The sequence below is a fragment of the Pygocentrus nattereri genome, chromosome 9 (genome assembly GCF_015220715.1).
Source record: "Pygocentrus nattereri isolate fPygNat1 chromosome 9, fPygNat1.pri, whole genome shotgun sequence".
NCBI lineage: Eukaryota > Metazoa > Chordata > Actinopteri > Characiformes > Serrasalmidae > Pygocentrus > Pygocentrus nattereri.
In genome coordinates this window covers 15,320,892-15,338,293 of record NC_051219.1, presented here as the reverse complement: position 1 = coordinate 15,338,293, position 17,402 = coordinate 15,320,892, and the positions used below count along the sequence as shown (strand labels likewise).

The window sequence follows — 17,402 nt, the reverse complement described above, 5'->3', positions numbered from 1 at the left end:
TGGATTTGGATACTGAACATACTGGAGAGTGAAGAAACAAAATGAAGCTGTTTTCAAGAATTTTTATTCTGGTCCTTTTTTCAGCAGCCTTGGCAAGTAAGTATTCATATTTACATTCACACTCACATATTATATACACAGTTTTGCATATTCATTGTGCTTAATCTCGTCATAGTAGATACTTTGTATTCTGCTGGAAGTCAAGTAGGGTGCAATGCAGGATGCTTGCTGATTGGGCCCTATTTGTTATTCCTTTTAATAAATCTTACAACATCTACTTGGTAAAATCAACACTGCAGGTCACAGGCTTGACATTTTAAACTGATACAGTATTTTTCTCATTAGTGCTTGTGATGTAGAGGCTATGAATCTGCCAGTACTAGCAAGCGCAACTGAAAATTAATGAAGTCTATTATAATGACTATTACATCTAAAGTGGGGTTTATTAATCATTATAAGTAAAGCGATTTGCATGTACATGTATAAAATGAGTGTAATATGGTCTTTCTGTACAACTTCACAGATTTCAAATTATTATTAGAGCACTGGCTGTAAATGAGGAAACATTTCAGAATAATGAACAACCAGTACAAAGTTTTTAAATGACTAAGAAAGATGTATAGCTTTGAGAATTAAAGGGCCCATATCATGGAAAATCACTGTAAAAAGACATGGTAAAAACAACTTTTTTATTGTAAGGAATACAGAGAGGATGGAAATGGCCATGGAAAAAAATCACTTGTGAATTTTTTTTGACCTAAACTAATGTTGTAAATGGACCTTAAAAAAGTACAGTAAAAATGTAACAATAAAATTTACCATCATATTTCAAAAGTGCTGTTCCGGTCTGAAGCAGATAACTTCACAAAAACGAATGAAAAGTATACAATAACAGTGTTTTATTTACCATTTTGGATTTTTTTGTTCATAGAATCCTTGAAATATTGAAAAAAATTACCAAAAACATTTAGGTGAATAGGTTATTACATTATATATATATGTGTGTGTATGTGTGTGTGTGTGTATAAATATATTTGACTTATTATATATTATATTATTATTATTATATATATTATACTTTTGGATAGGGTATATTATATTTTAATAGGGGGTTTAGCAGCTTGTGTCATATTTGCAGAGAGGAAGGAAATAGAGCTCGTCAATAAGAGCTCATAGTTCTTTGTACTGGAATGCAGCCTTGACGTTTTCAGCGCGGCTGTGCAGACAGGCTGTACATGAGCTGCTACTATAGTGACACCTCATGGCCAAGCATAAGAATCAAAGCAGTCCTGGGCCTCCAATCACAAGCGCTTTAATTATGCCACACATTTCTGTACATACCATTTAATAAAAAGCTAGCATATTGTCACTGTCGGAACAGAATCTCCTAACTTTTACAGGAGGGTGAAAAAACATTCTTACCTTTCTGTGTTTATTTTAAATCATTTTGGAACATATTTATTGGTTATTGGTCCATTGGTCATGAAATATTGACACAGTGGCAGCTGGTGTTTTCAAATTAGATAAAAAATGAAGAATGAAATGAAGAGACGAGGTTTTGCTCCAAAAAGCAATAATATATAAACCTCAACATGAAATTTATGTTTAAACCTACTTTAAACCTGCACCAAAACATATTTCATATCATAATTCATTTGTATGTGACCATTTTCCAACCTCTCTTTTCCCTTAGAATTAAACAGCCTATGTCTGTTGCTGTGCCTTTAAGAGGCATATGTAAATGATTTCTGTTCTGATTGGCCTTGTTTTGTGTCTCATTCCAGAAACAATCTCAGTTGAAACACTAAGACCAATGAGAATGGATGGGGCCAAATTGCTGTAGGCTGATTAGGCATGACAATACAAACACAATAAATTCAAAGTGAATTGTTCTAGCTGCACATTTTCCATGTATGGACACGGACATATAATGTCTATATGTGATGTTTATGTGGTTTTGTGTACACTCATGACCATTTTCATGACCATTCTAACCTCTCTTTTTCTCTTAGAATACAACAATTTTTGTTGCTGTGCCTTTAAGACGGATATATGTAAATGAGATCTGCTCTGATTGGATACCATGTGTTGTGTCTCATTTAGAAAGCAGTCTAGGCTGAAACACTTCTTATAACTTCGGGTGTGAATGGGCAGAGCTGAGCTGTTGTAGGCTGAGCAGAGGTATAAGCGTAAATGAGCTGGTTCTTGTGACATCACAAAAACAATTAACTCAAAACGGGCTGTTTTTGGAGTGTCATTTCCATATATGGACTGTACAGGCTGGGGAGTGAACGGTACGATTTGAAACTGAAAATGTCACGTCAGACTCTTTTATTGTTAAAATTGTTTAATGTTACTGGCCCTTTGACCCCTTAAAAAGCAAAAAAGCTAAGTCTTCTTATACACTTCTATAACCTGAGAAGAGTTCAACCAGTTTGTAATGGAGTCCCTGCAGTTACTGAATAGTAAGCCTTTGTATGTAATAAACCTTTTTTTTTTTTATGGGATGAACACTGTTTGCAACAAACTCATTTACTTAAAATAGGATAAACCTGACCCTAAATGCTTTGCTAACACAAGAACTGATGTCCCCTATGCTCCCTTATCCTTTCTGAACAACGGCCCACTCAAGCAAGAGCTAAAGTGATTTTAGGATTAATTGATCTGAAGCTGTTTCGGATTAAATCACGGGCTGCTCACTAAACTGTCTGAATTAATTGGTTAAAATCCCACATTAGGATTTTGCATTAAACCAATTAAGTCTTCTCAGTGGTGCAGCATTTGGGTCTTGCTGCTTTAAAGCCACAATAGGCCAAAAAAAGGGGCAGCTGAACAATCGTCAGTGCCTTGTTTAAGTCTTACAACTTTTGCGGTTCCGCTGGACGTCTGCCAGAGTTCTATAATACTGCAATTGTAGTCAGGATTTGGAAGACTTTTCACCTCCGTCGCTGTGCACTCCTACAGTACAGGCCAACATATGGTCACATGTGACTAATCACATGCATTGGATTGAGGATGTTTGGAAATTTGGGCCATTCAGGATGGAGGTTTTAGGGACTACTTCAGATTAGCTCAGAGCAAGGAGTGTGCCAGGTACCCCGCCAGGCACACTTTCATGCCCCTGAGAACCTATTCAGAAAAGGGGGCTAAGAAGGTCACAGTTGAGGAAGTGTGTCAGATTCACTGGCTTCTAGAGATCCTGAGCATGTTCACTTTTTAAGATTACCTGACTCAAAAGAAATATAAAACTCAAATGTTCACAATTTATTTATTTGATTTCCAGTCAAAACAGTCAGTTATTGATGTTTTAGGAAAGTTTCTACAATTGGATTTCAAAAGTGGGACTCCCAACAACGCTGCAAGACATGGAAGACCACCAAAACTGTCCCCACCAAATAAGCAGTACTTAAAGCTTTCATCTTTGAGAGAGAAGAGAAAATCAAGCTTCATTCCTGCTTCAAATCTGAAAAAATCTACAGGTGTTTCTCTCCATCCTTCCACTGTGAGAAGACAACTCAACAAGGAGTCTGAAAGAATGTGCAGCTACTGTATCTTGAATTAGTTACTGATAAAACCAATTGGTCTGACCAACCAAAGTCCACACCTCCCCATCACTGAATGTGTGTGGGATTACTTGGATGGTGTGAAGCAAAAAGTGCAGCCAACTTCTAAGACTGAACTTTGACGATGTAAGAAAAACCCCTGCCGATTTCTTGGAAAAACTGAAAGCAAATCTCCTGAAAGGAATGGAAGCTGTCATGAAGACAAAGAATGGATGCACTAAATACTGACTGGCTGTTTGACTGGAAATTTAATACATGAAGGGTGGTCTCTGACTTTTACACAGTGCTGTATGTGTTCTCTAATAAGAATGTATTTTTCAGCTTTCCAACTTTTAACCTTTTTGGGTTACTGCATCTTCTCATTTAAGGACAAGTCCAGAAAAGTGAGCCCAAACCCAGATTCATACGGTACCAGTCATGGAACGCAAAGATGTATCCGGTTTGGAAAGAAGGGGACCCACGATACAGAAACAGCTGGACGGGTACTGTCATCATTAAAGATTTTTAGATTCATCCTTACATTTTATAGCAGCTGTATCCGATTAGATTAGATTAGTCCTATTGCCCAACAGCAGTTTGTCTTGGATTTTTGTCATGTGCTAATACAATAAAGCCATCGTAAAACACATAAACACATATAAAACTCCTTCAAAACGGCTGCCCTATTGTCAGAAGTTCAATCCCAGGAGGTGCCACAGCCACCTGTGACCTGGTTGTCTCTGGGTGGGCAGGATGATCTTCCATCTCCCATTTCACTCAGCACAATGCTGGCCAACATGGGTGTTTGTTAGCTGTCGTAACATAACTGGCAGTTAGCCTTGGCAGTTAAGTGTGTTGTTTGAAAAGATGTGCCAGTGCCCCAGTGACTCAAGAAAGCTTGTGCTAGCTTTCACCCTTGGTAGCTTGGTAGCATTGTGTGGTGGTGAGTCTTAGCTGGCGGGTGGAATTGAACATGAACAAATTTGGGAGAAAAAAACATACAAAAAACTTACATTGAGTAGAATCTGATTTGATTCCAATGTACTGTTACAATGTTAGTGTTATTTGTTAACCTTACATTGACCACACATATTATTTTGGAAGGTATCTCAGGACACTGACTGTGCCTTTGCATGACTGGTGTGCTTTGTAATTTGCTTGTAAGGTGACTTTTATTTGTGGCCGCAGGTGGAGACGTGAAGTTTGATGTCCGTAATGATGCGCCGACTCTGACTGGTGCTAGAGTCACGTTCAATATCGACATTCTCTTCCCATCCAGCCAGACAGTGCAGCCTGATGGACAGGTCGTTTGGGCCAAAAACTGTATTGTCAATGGTAGGTCTAGCAAAGCAATACCATACGAATAGTGTTACACGGTTCTCATTCTACCATCCAGCAACCTCTGAACTCATGATTTAGCGCTCAACTGACCTGACGTATCTGCAGTCGTATACAAAAGTTTTAACATTCTCAGTCAAATCACATGTTCCATTAATTGAAAATAAGTCAACACACCCTCTACAGAGAGCACACTTTAAATACGACATTTGTCTGCTAATTTTATTGGACAAGTTCTATTTATTTGTTGAGTTTAACTGGAAAAAAAAAAACAAAATAGAAAATGTACCATAACTTTTGCACAGGTCACGTTTCATTTTTTTTTCTTCCAATGTGTGTCCTTAAAAAAGCAGATTCACAAAATATAAAAGAGTGCAGTGAAACATCAATAGGCATAAGAATATGAGCAGAAATAGGGCTTGTATGTTTCCTAACATTTAGTGGCCCTAAGCTACATCCTCCTTGGAGGGCCCAGCCCACCTAATCATATGATTTTACAGGCGAAAACAAAATGCAAAAAAGTTGAATGCATGCTTTAAGCAGTGGGTAGCGCTGTCGCATCACAGCAGGGGTTTGATTCCCCGGCCGGGCGACGAGGATCCTTACTGTTTGGAGTTTGCGTGTTCTCCTTGTATCTGCATAGGTCTCCTCTTTCAGTCAGGCCAACTGGAGATACTAAAGTGCCCTTAGGTTTGTCACTGTATGTCTGTGTGTTTGCCCTGTGATGGATTGTTGACCTGAGACGCTGAGATATTGTGAGTGCATGTCTGTGGGCCCCCCTAGTGGCTTGGGGACCCTAAGCAACTAAGAAACGGCCCTGACTGCAACAAAAGGAAGAAAAATAAAAATAAAGCATGCACAATAAAATCAGTCAGTCTCATTCAAAACTTATCTTTCTAGGCACTCAGCGCCACAAGGGTAAGCTGGTATACCCTCAGGAGAATTCCTTGGATGACAGGGATGCTGTCTTCCCTGATGGTTCTCCACTCGGCAAGCACGGAGACAAGAAACCACCTTACGTGTTTGTATGGAAGACATGTGGTGAGTTCAGTGGTTCTTCACATGACTTAACAGAAAATCACAGTTCCAGTTTCCCCTTTTAACCCCACATGTAGTCAATCACTTAACAGCTCCACATAGTTTGAGGCAAGTACTGAGACCTTAGATATGTACAATTGTGATCTATTTAAACCCTGTGCATTAATTGAGATAGTAATAAGCTAAATATATCGCTGATGTCGTAACAAAACCTCAAACCAAAATACTAACTTTACAGGAGAAGCAAAAAACATATGTTATTTTTAATGTACATCAATGGAACCAGGATTTTTTGGGGTCATTTTGGGTCATTTCTTTTGGTCCTTTCATCATCAAATTAACACACAATGTAAAGGGCAGCAGTTTGTTTAAATTATGTCAAAGCCTGAAAAGCATCCAGAACGGACATACATGGTTTTGTTCCGACAGCAGCAATATATAAAACCATCATTAAAAGGTACTTTCTATTAGGAGGTGTCTGTCGAAAACTCTAACCAACAAATTGTAATAGTTTTTTTTGTTTTAAAGTAAAGCTAAAAGATTTAGATTTATCATGAGGTGAATTTTAAAAAATGCTGTCCTACATTTTTATGTCACTACCGAAACACAAAAACTGCATTCATTATGCTACACTATAGTATACACTTTCTAATGGTGGAGTACTATTTTTTGACATAGTATGTGGTTTTGGACACAGCCAAAGAGGACTTGTAGCTACAGGCAGAAGCTGCCCAGAACTCCAACCCAAGTTCTCAGTGTTCTTGCCCTCAATCAGTCTTCCCTCATACTACCACCATATGTTGGAGGCATGATCCAAACAAAGTAATTGCTGGAATTCGATTTTTCTGCTGACTGTCTGTTCAAAATTGCATATATATAAAACTATGACCTTATCTAACTGCTTCTGATTTGCTTTGTAGGAAAATACTGGCAAGTGTCTGATGGACCTTCCTCCTCTCTGACCATCGGCACAGACAACATTCCTCTCGGCTCCTTCGTAATGGATGTGGTTATCTATCACTACAGAAAGAAGGACAAATTCATCCCCATCGGATACGCCTCTACTCAGTTCTGCATTACTGGTGAGCACAAAGCTATGACCTCCAGACAGGAGTGAGGTCCACTTTTTACATCTGAACCTCCAAGCATCTCGCTGTCTACTTTTCATTTCTCTCTAAACTGTTCCTTTAAATAATCCAGATATGCATTTATTCCTCTACTTCTACAGATCAGATCCCCTTTGCCGTCACTCTTTCACAAGTGAACGATAAAGATGAAGGTGATCAGAAGTTCATCCGGAACAGAGCCGTTGCTTTCGGCGTTGCCCTCCATGACCCCAGTGAGTACTTGGGAGATTCAGACATCACATTTAACTGGGACTTTGGGGACGGCAGTGGCACGGTCATCTCCAGAGAGCTGACGGTCACTCACACGTACACCGCCACTGGCTCCTTCAAACCCCACGTCGTTGTACAAGCAGCCATTCCGGATCCGTCCTGCTCCACTCCTCCAAACATGCCTACTGACGGCAGCCCCACTGAAAAGACCTTTCTTTGGAAAGAGCACTCCCAGCCTGCTCAGCTCAGCTCAACAGGTAAGTGTAGGACACATGTAATAATAATAATATAATAATAATAGGTCTAATAATGACTTTGTATATTTTTAACTTATTACTATCTCAATGTTTTAATTACTTTTATAAATGATTGTTTTTACTGTAAGACTGCAGTTTGAGTTTTTTGGATGATCTATATCAGTTTTAAAGGTACAGTAACCCAAACATCTGCTTTATTTCTATGGGCTAGATGGTCAGCAAATTTTGGTACATAATCAGAAATGTAGGATATGGATGGGCCCTTTAGAAACTATTCATTATAAAATAATCGACAGGAGGTTATAATCCAGGAGTACAACTGAACATGTATTTAGTGATTACACTGTATTTGGCATGTGCAGAGGTACTGAATACAGTGTGATCAGTTTTAATGTACATGTAGTAAAATTATTGCTGAGTGAGTGTTTAAGTATGAAGTTGCCACAGTTTATCCTCCTCATTTCTGCAGAGCCCTGCTGGTGACATCCCACATAAATAAAAATAATAGGTGGTAACAACTTAGTAAGGTATGAAAATGAGATAATTCAGTGGTGATAATGAGATCGTAATGCATGGCCATGATGTTGTAACATGTGGGAACCAGCTAATTAAGACCTGGCCACAACTTAGTAAGGCTTGGGAATGAGATCCTAATGCGTGCCCACAACTTAGTAAGGTTTGGAAACAAGATAACTAACTCATGGTCATGACTTAGCAAGACATGGGAATGAGATCCTAATGCATGGCCAAAACTTAGTAAGTCATGGATACAAGATGATTAACTTGTGGCCACGACTTAGTAAGGCGTGGGAATGAGATAATTAAGCCTTGACCACAGCTTTATAAAGGCATGGCGTTGTTTAATACCACTTTCACGTTTCAAACAGACAGTCCAGGTAAGGAGGCTGCAGATGTCATGGGGCAGTTCAATCCTGCATCTGTATCTGGCATTAAAACAACTCCTCCTGCACCCACAAATGGAGGCGTCGACCCAGCAGGGTCAGCTGAGGAGAGCGCTACCATCTCATCTCAGACAGACGAAGCTGCTGTTCCTGATGCATCTGCTTCAACCAGCCCTGCCTCTGCAGTGGATGATGCTATAGAAGTGTCTGGTTAGTGACTCTTAGTCATGACTTCACACCCTGTGTTGCCTATATAGGCAGCAGAATGTAGGTTTAAATGTAGGTTTAATAGATGTAGCCAAGCGCCCACAATCACCACACACCATGACAGCTTGAGCTTCGATAAACCTCATTCTTTCGTCTCACTCACCGCTGTAACAACTGTTTGTTGTCTTTATTAATTTATTTCAAATTATTTCAAAACTCTACATTGCAACTACACACTTAAAAATATGGTTCTTTAAGGGTTCTTTACTAAAGACAAAGGGTTATGGAACCATGAACACTCAAAGAACACATGCTTAAACGGTTGTTTGCATGGTGACATGGTTCTTCAGATTGACGGGACGTGTGTTGGATAGGGGTCTATATGGTTTGACATTTTGACTTGACATCATAACAATAGAAGAACCCTTTTTGGTGCTATATAGGACCCTTTTCAAAAAGGTTCTATACAGAACAATCTACTGCACGTACTCCATCGATCTGAAGAATCATTTAATGATGCAAAGGATTCTTTGAGTGTTCATAATTCTACATAGAACCGTTTTCTTTACCAAAGAACACTTTTAGAACCGTCTTTTTTAAGTGTAGGGATGCATCATTACTATTTTTCAAGTACATGTTTTTAGTGTGATACCAATACCAATTATGACACCATACTGAGTAACCTGCACAGAATTAAGTAGTCATTAATGTAAATGAGGTCAATTAACATATAAGTCTTTCAAATTTAGCTGATTTTATTATTATTTATAATGTTGATAATGTTTACACTGTTTCCTGTTTCTACTACTGAGTGCCTTACTCCTGTTACTCTGCTGCTGCTGTAATACTGTGAATTTCCCCGGTGTGGGACTAATAAAGGATTATTTTATCTTATCTTATCTTATTTTAAATGAAGTGCATTAGTGAGCTATGCTACAGTGGTCACCTTGGATGGATACATTTATTTGCCACAGTAGTTTTTTAGCATTAAAGACGTATTTGGCTTTAAATACAGATCAATTTTCAATTTAGCGCTTAAACACTCAAAAAAAAAAAAAACAATTATGTAAGAATCAGTCCTCAAAAAAGAAACATCAGGATTGTAAATATCAATACTTCATTATTGATCCACCATCCCCACCATGTAGACTCAGTAGGCCTAAGTTAAATGACCCACACAGCAATAGGAGTAGTATAATAAACTCATCCCAACGTGTGCACGATGTACATGATTCTATGCTGTGATGGGTTAGTGAAGGCTATCTGGGGTTAAAAACATACATCCTTGTGTGTTTGTTGCCGTGTGAGAGACATGAGAAGACAGTGAGTGAGAACTGCTTTGTTGAATTCCACAGGGTCAGTGATCGATCCAGATGCTGTGGTGGTCAGAGAGACTCTAGGGGTCCAAGCTGCTGTTGTGATCGAGAAACGTGAGGCATCAGATGTAGAACTGGACTGTGTTATTTATCGCTATGGCTCCTTCTCCACTGGCATTGAAGTGATTGGTGAGTTTGCTGGAATCAGTGAATTGGATTCGCACTGTTCAAATGATCACTATATTATATAATTTGTGTGTTTACCCGTTTCTATTGTGACACTGTTTATTTTATGTATAAAGTAAATGTCATTGAGATTTTGATGTGTTTTTCGCAGATGGTATTGAGAGTGTGGAGATCGTGCAGGCCACTAGCACGTTTCTGACGGCTGAATTGGAGCAGAATGCTGTGGACTTCACTGTGACCTGCCAGGGAAGGTACATAGTGGTGAAGCTCTTTCTTCTACATCTGGGTTTCCCAGCCAGGTGTTCACAAGTCTGTGGAGGATAATAGAAGAACGTTACTGTCAAGTTACATTTAAATTTCCATTTAATAATGATGCATTTAAAAATTACAGATTCATACAGTCATAGGCAAAAGTTTGAACACCACTGGTCACGTTTGAAAACGTGGGGCTCTCAAGTCATGAGTTCGATCCCCAGTGATGCTACAGCCATCCATGTCCTTCCATCAGCACGATGCTAGACAGGCATTTGTCAGCTTACATAAAAGAACTGGTGTTTAGTGCTCTCCTCCAAGCGTGTCCAGCTGTCCAATGACTGTCCAATGACTGTGGTGCTAGCCTTCGCCCTCCTAGCGCTGGTGGTATGATGTGATTGTGGGCTGCTCTAACTAGTGGTTGAAATTGAATATGACTTAAATTGGAGATAACATTGGAAAAAATCCTAAAAAAGGAAAAGAAATCAAAAATATTTTGTTGATTGTGTAAGAGAAAAGAGGTAAATATATGCTCTACAGAGAACACATAAAAAAATGTCATTTTCTGTCAATTTTAGTGTATAATTTCTGTTCATCTGCAACATACTGGAAAAAATAAAACATAAAATATCTAAAATGAGCCACAGCTTTTGCACATGGCGCATTTTATTATTCAGAAAATGAACCATAATTGTGTGTTCAGATGAGCAGAAGTGTGTTCTCTGTAGAAGATGTGTAACTTATTTTCACTTGTCATTTGACCATGGGTGCTCAAACTTTGGCACACGCCTGCATGTTGAAGCAGGCAAAACCCCTAAAATGTGCTGGGCAGGGGAGTTGCAGGTCCAATGTTGGAAACCACTGTTCTGTTTCAACACACATCACAAACGGCTGAGCTTGTTCTTCAGTGACACTGTTTTTGCCTCCTGTCAGTTTGCCTACAGAGGTGTGCACAGTGGTGTCCGACGCAGACTGTCTCTCACCAGTCAAAACTGTCTGCAATGCTGTGAGCCCTTCCCCAGAGTGTCAGATGGTTCTCCGCCACTTCTTCAACGACTCTGGAGTCTTCTGCATCAACGTGTCCATGACTAATGATGTCAGCCTGGCCGTCACTAGTACCAGAGTAAATGTGATGATAGGTGAGATACAATGTCTGAAACTTCAGTGTGGAAGCAGAACGTCTAATGATGTTCATCAATTTGATGAATATCTTGCTGGAAAAAAAAGCAGCACAGACCAGCAAGAATTCCATTATGGTTTATGCTATTCTGGTACTGGTTTAGTTGGTCATCCAGCATGGTCATGCAGCTTCCATTGCCACTGACCAGAAAACCAGCATTCAAAACACAACATATACTGGTTTTGCTGTTGAACAGACACACAGATCTATGCTGTTTTTTTTTAGCAGGGTAACTATTGATATATCTAGTCTTCAAAGGAATAGCTTGACCGCATGTTCCCTTAGCTCTTTATATGATACACCATACCTCAATATGATACATCAAGGAAACCTGTGAAAGGGTTGCCAAGGTTCCATTTAGGCTCATGGGTTCCTTTAAGTCATACAAGGGATAATGAACAGCTGGTTTTTCAACTGAAATCAATTGAAAAATCCTTTCCCTAGACTAGGCTAGCCTTAGTTAGCCAGTTAGATAGCTAAACATCCTTAAGAAGTTTGAGAGCAGCACACTTTAACTTCCTTGTTGCTAGTTTTGTAGCACTTAGCTTACTAGCGCCCTAGCAGAGTTAAGGAGTAGTTTGCTACATAAAGTCCAGCTCAAATTGATCAAATCGAAAAGCAAATGTTTTGAAACATTAAGCTATTAATCAATGGATAAAATGATTATTTACTCTTAGAAGCCTGGAAAAATAAGGCCCTGGAAACATCATGAATGACCCATTTTGCACTGGATTTATGAAGCTAATGTAGATAACAAGTAATGAAAGGCTATTTCACACCAATTAGCATCACACTTGCCTCAAAATGTATCTAGTTAAGATGAGTTTTTATCTCATTTCAAACAGTCTCGCTTGGCATAATGGTATCTACAAAATGGGCAAAAGTACAAGCAAAATTTAGGCTTCAATATGGCTGTTCTCTGCTGAAAAAGACAGCACAGACTAGCATGTATTTCATGCTGATCTAAACTGGTCTGTGCTGGTTTATGCAGGTCTTGTCCTGGTCTGGCTCTGGTTTAGCTAGACACCCCATCATGGTCATGCTGGTTGACAAGTATACCAGCATCCAAAAAACATCATGTTGGTTTTGCTGGGGTTTTTTCTGCTGTTTTAGCTCTTAGTTGTACTTTTGTTCACTTTTAAAATAACAGTATGTCATACAGCATCAGAATTTGAAATTACTCACCACATTTTGACACAAATGTGTGGTGATTTAGGTATGCAGTTTGCACATTGTAACAATAAGCAGGGTTATTTTTCCATTTCTTGTTGGCTACATTAGATTTGTAGCTCCAGTATAAAACTAAAGGAGGAAAGACACCAACATGTCTGACTGATTTTTCGTGTTGTAAAAGGGGGCGAGACACAAAGATGGATTTACTGAAAGAAAGTGAAGCAGTGCTCAGCTATCATCTTATATTTCTCCTTCTGTTGGCAGGTTCAAGGTTTCCCAGCATGGGCACTATTGCCATGGTGTTGGGCATCCTGGCTGTCGCATCAGCAGTAGGGACTGTGGCCTTTGCCTACAAGTACGTCTGGAATTTCCACTAACCGTTATTTGTCCTTGCATTGGTTAGGATCTAAAAGTCCCAATTTTGATCTCTATCTTTGGTCAGTGCTAAGACTTGGTAGTTCCAAGACAGTCTGTAAACCTTTGACTGCATGACTGCAGGTAAACGTAAATGCACATGTTCCTTTATTATAGATATTTTTCTTCTCCCTCAGGCGTCTGAAAGGCTACCAGCCCCTTTCTGAAGTTCTTGTTGCAGGCCAGTCTGGAAATGCAGGATGGAGTTCTGTGCCTTCGTTCCTCTGGAGCCTGGTGAACCAGCAAGTGCCTGGACAGAAGCGTTCAGTCCTTCTACGCAGGGTGGTGTAAACAAGATTCAACAGCATATTCAATAAAACAGTCATTCAAATTTTGTAGGAAAGTGCAGCCAAGAGAAAATCTTCTGTAGATGTTTTTTTTTAACTTGCTTTTTATACCAAAATTTGACCCAAACTGTTTTCTACATTCCAACTGGGTATTTTCAGAAGTATTTGCATTCTTTTTTATGCGTTTAATTTGTACCAGTACTGAAACTGCACTAGTTTTATGGGTGGATAGGAGGCACAACTGAGCAGATATATGGCATTTTAACCTGTATAATAAAATATTACAAAAGCTACAGCTGTAGTCTATTCTGTTAAGTGCAGTTGACCACTCCTCCACCAAGAAAGATTACTGTACTAATGCAATTAAACAGATGGCCAGTAGAGGGTGCACACTGCTCAAACATACAGTACATTTCCACAGCCTTATCTGTTTATGCAGAAGCTCCCGTTTGGGAGCTTTAACATGTTAATACCTCCCCGAGAAGCCTAGCATGGCCTTAATACCAACCCAGCTGTGTGTGTGACTAGTCTGCTGTTTCTCAATATAGATCCATCTCAAATCTAACACATTGCTGGGATTAGAGTGTCCTCTTTCTGCAAGGAAGCATTGTATTTCTATTAATAACCAAACTATAAATATTAATAAAACACATTCAAATAGAGTGCCAATCACATCTCTTTATTGAGTCACATTTTTAAAATGGAGTTGGCAGATGCACAGACAATTACACTGGCCACAAAAACAACTTACAGTATTCTTCTCACATTTTGAAGTAGACTTTACGCTTGATACGTCAGGAATATCGTGTGTAAATACTGGTCTACCATTTGTTTCCATTTTGTCCCTTACATAAATTAATCTAATACTCTTCTCCCTCTTCCTCTCCCTCACCCTCGATGGAGTCAACTCCAACCTCCTCATAATCCTTCTCCAGAGCAGCCATGTCCTCTCTGGCCTCAGAGAACTCTCCCTCCTCCATACCCTCACCAACATACCAGTGCACGAAGGCACGCTTGGCGTACATCAGATCAAACTTGTGATCCAGACGAGCCCAGGCCTCAGCAATAGCTGTGGTGTTGCTCAGCATGCACACGGCCCTCTGCACCTTGGCCAGGTCTCCACCTGGAACCACAGTGGGGGGCTGGTAGTTGATGCCCACCTTGAAACCAGTAGGACACCAGTCCACAAACTGGATGGTGCGCTTGGTCTTGATGGTGGCAATAGCAGCATTCACGTCTTTGGGCACCACATCACCACGGTACAGCAGACAGCAGGCCATGTACTTGCCGTGACGTGGATCACATTTCACCATCTGATTGGCTGGTTCAAAGCAAGCATTGGTGATTTCAGCCACAGAGAGCTGCTCATGATAAGCCTTCTCTGCTGAGATCACTGGGGCGTAGGTAGCTAGTGGGAAATGGATACGGGGGTAGGGCACCAAGTTGGTCTGGAACTCAGTAAGATCAACATTGAGGGCACCATCGAATCGGAGGGAGGCAGTAATGGAGGACACAATCTGACTAATGAGCCTGTTCAGGTTGGTGTAGGTAGGACGCTCAATGTCGAGGTTCCTACGGCAAATGTCATAGATAGCCTCATTGTCTACCATGAAGGCACAGTCAGAGTGCTCAAGGGTGGTGTGGGTGGTCAAGATGGAGTTGTAGGGCTCCACCACAGCAGTGGACACCTGGGGAGCTGGGTAGATGGAGAACTCCAGCTTGGACTTTTTGCCGTAGTCAACAGACAGGCGCTCCATCAGCAGGGAGGTGAAACCAGAACCGGTACCACCACCAAAGCTGTGGAAGACCAGGAAACCCTGGAGGCCTGTGCACTGGTCAGCCTACAAAGAACAGTATCAAGTCTGTTAGTACAAGAAAGACTAATAAATTATTCTATCATTTCTCAACCACGGTTCGATGATTACAGACACCCACCAGTTTGCGGATCCTGTCCAACACCAGATCAATAATTTCCTTGCCAATGGTGTAGTGACCACGAGCATAGTTGTTGGCAGCGTCCTCCTTTCCTGTGATGAGCTGTTCAGGGTGGAACAGCTGGCGGTAAGTTCCAGTGCGGACCTCATCTGGAGAAACAGATGTGGTTCATCAATTGACCAAAACAAACTAACTACTATTATTTTAATATACAAAATTATCCTGAATCCTACCTATGACTGTGGGCTCCAGGTCCACAAACACAGCCCTGGGGACGTGCTTTCCAGCTCCAGTCTCACTGAAGAAGGTGTTGAAAGAGTCATCTCCTCCTCCAATGGTCTTGTCACTGGGCATCTGCCCATCAGGCTGGATGCCGTGCTCGAGACAATAGAGCTCCCAGCAGGCATTGCCAATCTGGACACCAGCCTGACCCACGTGGATGGAGATGCACTCACGCTATTAAGAGAAAGAAAGTTGCATTTTTAACTAGGAGTCATTAACCATCATGTGATAGCACAACAATTGTCTTCTTAGCCTGGGTCATAAAGGAAACAGGAAAGGAGAGAAAGAAAAGCTGTAGATGTATCAGGGTAAATTGCAGATAATGTACACACATTCGAAAAGGTAGGGATAACTGATAATGCAAGGCCCGCCTTGGACTAATGCAGGGCCATGTAGCAGAGCTAGCAGTCATCAGAAAGCTCTCCTTTCACTGCAACGCTGCAGATACTGTGCCATGAGCCCCACCCAAGTGGCACAATCCAGCACAGACAGGCAAAGTGACCAAGTCAGCAGGGATCATCCTTCCTCTTTTCTAAAGCTTCTCACTATCGTACAGGAACTAAATGGTTCATATATATTTTCAGCCCTCACTCGAATTTTATTCAGTCTACTTGAAATTGCAGTCAGAAGGCTTACTTGATTCAAAGATCCCAATCAAACCTCCCTCATAACTGAATCAAATGTACACCTAACAGTTTGAATGAAGACGGCATGACAGAACAAAGACACTGCAATCTGCATACAGTTTCCTGAGGGCGACCACACCAACCAAATGAAAAGCAATGTCCCTTGAGGACATGAGCAGCTGTTAAATGTAACAGGAATAGGAACTGGTCAGTCATGCCAGACATAAGGTCCAGCAGACAGCTGCAGGAGCCCCCACCCAGTCTACTCCTTCAGAGAATGGAGGATGGGAGGATTGTGGTACAATGTTTCCAAGAACATTCTCTCCTCTTTCCCAGTGATAACCCAGCATCTTATCATCACTCCATCAGCCATCTTGATAAAAGAGTCCTTTAGGATTAATAATGAATTGTTTTGCAATAGCTAAGCAGAAACCGTGAGCTACTGAGGGAAGATCTAACCTTAAAATTTTATGTCACTGATCAGAAAGCAGGCAAGTCATGCACTGTGATGAAATGGGTGGTGTGTGTTGGACAATATGTTTTTTTGTGATATCATTAGATGGTTATGTTTAGAATCTTAATAACGGCAGCGGAAGAACAGGTTAACAGTTTATGCTCTCCATCAAGCAGCAGTACGGGTATGTATGAAGCCAAAGCTAGTTTAAGGACACAATGAATGAAATGGAGAATTTAACCAGACAACACGCAAAAGCCGGTTAGCCTTGCAGACAAGGACAACACAAACTGATATTTGGTGATGTGCTACAAGAGCGTCTTTAAAACGGGGTGTTTTTCAGGCTAAACCTATATGCTGCATTGTTTCATTGTGTCTGTGTCAGCCTCAGCCTCAGCCTCCATCTTGGTGAAAAAGGCACGCCCAGCCTCAAAGATACAGCCGCTACAGCTGTTTGAATCCGACGAGCCGAAGGATGAAATCAAATGAAATGAAATGAAAGGAATGGGCAATAGGAAACACATCTGTTTGGTCACTGACAGCCGAAAAGCTACACTACTCACCATTTTTCCGAGGGAGATGAGGCGAAATCAAAGGAGGCAGAGAATGTCTTTTATGTTGACACTGAGTTTAACAGCGCTGTCTGAGCAGCACGGGAGGGGGCGGGGCATAAACC

The 17,402-nt window shown here is 40.6% G+C and overlaps 2 protein-coding genes across 3 annotated transcripts; one reads left to right on the top strand and one right to left on the bottom strand.

The window, feature by feature from the left end:
• Positions 1 to 13,722, top strand: pmelb (premelanosome protein b). Of its 2 annotated transcripts, none has more exons than XM_017707959.1 (12): positions 1 to 96; positions 3,932 to 4,045; positions 4,731 to 4,877; positions 5,781 to 5,921; positions 6,839 to 7,000; positions 7,147 to 7,512; positions 8,400 to 8,624; positions 9,977 to 10,126; positions 10,275 to 10,374; positions 11,309 to 11,514; positions 12,993 to 13,083; positions 13,280 to 13,722. In XM_017707959.1, the coding sequence occupies exons 1-12, from the start codon at positions 42 to 44 to the stop codon at positions 13,431 to 13,433; spliced, it is 1,911 nt and encodes a 636-aa protein (XP_017563448.1). In that variant the 5' UTR covers positions 1 to 41; the 3' UTR covers positions 13,434 to 13,722. The 2 variants fall into 2 exon arrangements, with proteins under 2 accessions (XP_017563448.1, XP_017563450.1); XM_017707961.1 differs by lacking the exon at positions 1 to 96 and adding an exon at positions 2,104 to 2,181.
• A 365-nt stretch (positions 13,723 to 14,087) lies between these two features.
• LOC108433351 (tubulin alpha-1B chain) lies at positions 14,088 to 17,402 on the bottom strand. The gene is made up of 4 exons (XM_017707855.2): positions 17,290 to 17,402; positions 15,598 to 15,820; positions 15,365 to 15,513; positions 14,088 to 15,270 (listed from the first exon to the last, which is right to left on the bottom strand). The coding sequence occupies exons 1-4, from the start codon at positions 17,290 to 17,292 to the stop codon at positions 14,290 to 14,292; spliced, it is 1,356 nt and encodes a 451-aa protein (XP_017563344.2). The 5' UTR covers positions 17,293 to 17,402; the 3' UTR covers positions 14,088 to 14,289.